Source organism: Carcharhinus amblyrhynchos, chromosome 2 (assembly GCF_965287045.1).
Source record: "Carcharhinus amblyrhynchos chromosome 2, sCarAmb.v2.hapA, whole genome shotgun sequence".
Classification (NCBI taxonomy): Eukaryota; Metazoa; Chordata; class Chondrichthyes; order Carcharhiniformes; family Carcharhinidae; genus Carcharhinus; species Carcharhinus amblyrhynchos.
In genome coordinates this window covers 13,112,447-13,116,846 of record NC_137325.1, presented here as the reverse complement: position 1 = coordinate 13,116,846, position 4,400 = coordinate 13,112,447, and the positions used below count along the sequence as shown (strand labels likewise).

The 4,400-nt window shown below is 41.5% G+C and overlaps 1 protein-coding gene across 1 annotated transcript; it reads left to right on the top strand.

Moving 5' to 3' along the window:
- Positions 1 to 276: 276 nt before the first annotated feature.
- LOC145352504 (chemokine XC receptor 1-like) lies at positions 277 to 3,805 on the top strand. Its single transcript, XM_080202455.1, has one exon. It carries the CDS (start codon positions 309 to 311, stop codon positions 1,383 to 1,385), a length of 1,077 nt encoding a protein of 358 aa, XP_080058581.1. The 5' UTR covers positions 277 to 308; the 3' UTR covers positions 1,386 to 3,805.
- Positions 3,806 to 4,400: the final 595 nt, after the last annotated feature.

Here is a 4,400-nt window from a genome sequence, read left to right as displayed (position 1 = left end):
GGAGAGCTTTCCACGTGCCTTCTTTACAACCTTATCTTACCTGCACTGCTACCTTTAGGGACCTGTACACTTATGCATCAAGATCTCCCACATCATCCACCCCTCTCAGTATGTTTTCATTCATTCTTTAGAAAGGAAAATACTTGGCGTGTTATAAGGGAAGGCACTTGAGCAGGTTTGTGCACATGTTTGGAAGCTGTATTAGATTTAATAGCCATCTAAAAATGATTTCAAAGATGCTGTTAAGAGGTTTATTTTGTGTTCCCATCCAGGAATGGTCACACAAGACTGTGTTTGAAGAATCCAACATGCCGACTGCGGAACCTGAATTCTCTACTTTCGATTATTACTATGATTACTATGAAACTGATCTTGACCTTGTTTATTTATGTGACAATTATGAATCCCACTTATTTGGAGCCGTATTTACACCGGTCTTGTACAGCCTGGTCTTTATTTTTAGCCTGGTTGGGAATACCCTGGTCTTGTGGGTTCTGGTGAGATATGAGAAGTTGAGGAGTGTGACAGACGTCTTCATTCTGAATCTCGTCACCTCCGATCTGCTTTTCGCCTTCTCGCTTCCATTCTGGGCTGTGGATCACACGTCTGGGTGGGTCTTCGGCAAGGCCACGTGCAAAGCAATGAGTGCAATCTTCTTCATCGGTTACTACAGCGGGATCTCGCTGCTGACGCTGATGACTGTCGACAGATACTTCACAGTTGTCCACCCTGTGTCTGCTGTCAGAATCAGAAAGATCCCCTACGCTGTAGCAGTTAGTTCAGCCATTTGGGTAATTAGTGTCTTTGTAACAATCCCTGAGATGATTTTCTCTGATACCTTGGCTGGCGAGAATGGAATCGTCTGCACCAGTGACTACCCACCCGAGAGTGCTCACATGTGGGTACTGTTAGGATATTATCAGCAAAATATCTTGTTCTTCTTAATCCCCTTTGTTGTAATTATCTTCTGTTACTGTCGAATTCTCAACACTGTCATTCGGTGTAAAGCGAGGAAGAAGCTCAAAACAGTGAAGGTTATCTTTTGTATTGTGGTGGTGTTCTTTGTGTGTTGGGCACCTTACAATGTTGTCATCTTCCTGTACTCCTTGGTGGAACTCCAGGTGCCAGCGTTCTCGAGCTGCGAGATGGAGAATGGATTGATATACGCGTACTTCATTTCCCGGAACCTGGCTTATACCCACTGCTGCCTCAACCCCTTCTTTTATGCTTTTGTAGGCTCAAGGTTCAGAAAACATTTAACCCAGATAGCGCGTAGATATTTACCTTTCACAAGGATCCAGAAACAACCCAAATACAGACGCAGAAGCCGTCCTATGAGCAGCTCAAACGAGTATTCCAATGCTTCCTCCACATTTAGCCTATAATTTGATCATTGGCCAGTGCAAAATAGAACAGACATTTACAGCATGAGGTCGATCCAGCCAATTCATTTTCTGCAAGATAGCGATTGAATACAGTATGGGAAAGATCCAATCCCATCATTTATGGGGCGATAAATCCAATGCAACCATTTACAAAGTGCAGTAACAATGAGGGAAAGCTGAATTTACAAGGCACCATTAACAGCATGCATTTATATAGCGACCTTTAACTCCCCAAGCTGTTTTTCAAATGCATCATTAGGCAAAATTTGGCCTCATACCCCAGAAGCAGTTGTTAGGACACCTTGGTCAAAGAGCTCAATTTCAAGGAACATCTTAAGGGGAGAGAGAGAGAGAGAGGTAAGCAGAGAAACAGGGGGATATAGGGAGGAAATTCCATAGTTCAGGACACAGGCAACTAAACACATTGACCGAATGCAAAAATTGAAGGAAGTAGGTTCAATCCCACCATTTGTCGGGAAGTGAATCCAATTGAACTCTTTAGACTGAGAATCACTCACGCTAGCATTAACTATTCCAGATACTTTACAGTGTGAGGTACACTCAGGTGAACACTTTATACTGTGAGAAATATCCAAACCATTACAAACGAGAGCCATAAAAATCATATTGTGGTCAGGATCAACTTTGGCTGAGTAGTTGCCTAAACCACATGGGCTACAGCCATTCTTGAAAGCATCTCACCAACACCTCTCCAAGGGCAAAACGCCAAATATACAATACTTTCAATCTGTCTTTATCCACCAGCCTAGTTACCTCTCTAGAAGATTCAGCTGGGTTGTTGAGAGGTGACTTCCTTTTCCAGAAGCCATGTTGTAAATCTCTATAACATCTAAACTGACCAGGTGGTTCTCCTGGGCGCTTTGATCCCTTCACCGATTTCCCTGTAACTGAGGTTAAGCTAATGGGCCAATGATTCCCTGGATTCTGATTAGTTGCCTCTTTTGAATAAAGATGCTAACACCCCCCTTAGTTTCCCTACCAAACCATCTACAATAGCACAATCAAGGAATCTAACAATATCATGCATTTTTAATCTGAACTTGATTTTTGTGTGGTATACCTGGGTAGATCAGTTGATATAAATCGTTAAGCCTCATTACCTGCACCAATTTCAATCAAAATTACTTGTCTCCCTGTGAGAATAAACACCCAATGCTTTTCTACATCTCACTGCTTCTAAACAGACTAACTTTGGCATGGTGGAACAATGGTTAGCACTGCTGCCTCAAAGCATCAGGAACCCGGGTTTCATTCCTAGCTTGGGTCACTACCTGTGTGGAGTTCACATGTTCTCCCCGTGTCTCCATGGGTTTCGTCCGGGTGCTCCAGTTTCCTTCCACAGTCCGAAAAATCTGTGGGGTAGATGGATTGGCCATGCTAAGTTGCCCTTTAGAGTCAGGGAGACTAGCTAGGGTAAATGCATGGGGTTATGGGGATAGGGCCTGGGTGGATTGTGGCTGGTGCAGAATCGATGGACTAAATGGCCTCCTTCTACATTATAAGATTCTATGATTCTAGGAACTCCTTGCATTCTGCCATCCACCCTGACAGGGCCTTCTGCAAATCTAGTATCTCTCACATTCCCTAATCGGAGCTAGGATTGGAATGATCTCAGCCCAGCAACAGCAGAATCCACCCTACTTTTGCAAACATCTCCGCTGAATTCAAATAAATAGAGTTTTCATAGCTAAGATGGATGTGAAAAATCACCAGAATGTTAAACAATCTTCTACTGTCTATAGTGCACTGGTTCAATTGTCCCTTCTGAATTTAAATCCATAAAATTGCAAGCCTTGCTGTCACATCAATTTAGTGGCTTAAAAGCTAAGTTCATCTCAAAAGTGCTATTTTAACACATGTTGAAGGATGGAGGATGACAGAATGATTATGGGTTTAATCTAGACAGAATAATTTTGGAGGCTATTTCAGGGCAGTACTGGAGTAGTGTTCCAGTATTGTTTTATTAAAATGCACTTTATCTTACTAAACTGCAGACTAATTTTTATTGTCGCATTACCTGCCTGTTATATCATTCGGTGATTCTTCCTTAACTGTATATTACTTCATTCACCATTCATAAGTGTTCACTATCTCACTAACTGTCCAATCTCTCATTAACTTGTTGTGTAAGTGTAAATTATCAATTATCCTTACCACAATCACTTGTTATTTAATTACTTGTGCAATATCTCATTAGACTCAATGTTATTTGATTGAACAGTTTTGTTATTTTCATGAGGTCCTGCCTTCTCAACCTTGCCCCTTGTCTGAGGTGTGGTGATCCTTTGTAAAATCACCACCAGTCAGCTCTCTCGCCTCAAAGGGGAAAGCAACCTACGGCCATCTGTGACTACGGCAACTATCTTACATATTGCATTATTTCATTAAATTGAACGTTATCTCATTAAAATTTACATTTGCTTATGAGTTAAATGTTGCCTTATTCAACAGCATTTGACACCATTAATCTATAAGCATTTCGTTAAGTAGATGTTGGTTAATCAAGCAGAGTATTACCTCATTCATCATGACATTACACCTTAGTTATCTCATTATTTTTACATTAACTCATCATCAAAAACAATAACCAACTCTAATTTAAATATTACCAATAGCGTAAAAAAATGTCCCAAGGGACCTCACAACAGCATTATGAGTGAAAGATTGGTATCAAGCCAATGAAAGAGAAATCAGGACAGGTGACCAAAGTTGGGTCAAAGAGGTTGGTTAGGAAGAGTGTTTTAATGAGGAGAAGGATGTGAAGAGACAGAAAGATTAAGGGAGGAAATTCCAGAGCTTAGGGCCAAAGTCAACTGAAGGCACGTCCGCCAGTTATTGGGCAAAGGAAGTGTTGAATACATAAGAGTCCAGAGTTGGAGGAATGTAGTTCCCGGATGCGTGTTCGGGAAACTAGGAACAGAACTAGGGAGGTCCTGGGGGAATTTGAGCATGAAGTTTTAAATTGAGGCGTTGATAAATCAGGAGTCATGTAGA

What these genes read in the sequence shown, in the direction of transcription:
- LOC145352504 (XM_080202455.1), top strand. Translation starts at nt 309, where the DNA reads ATGCCGACTGCGGAACCTGAATTCTCTACTTTCGATTATTACTATGAT.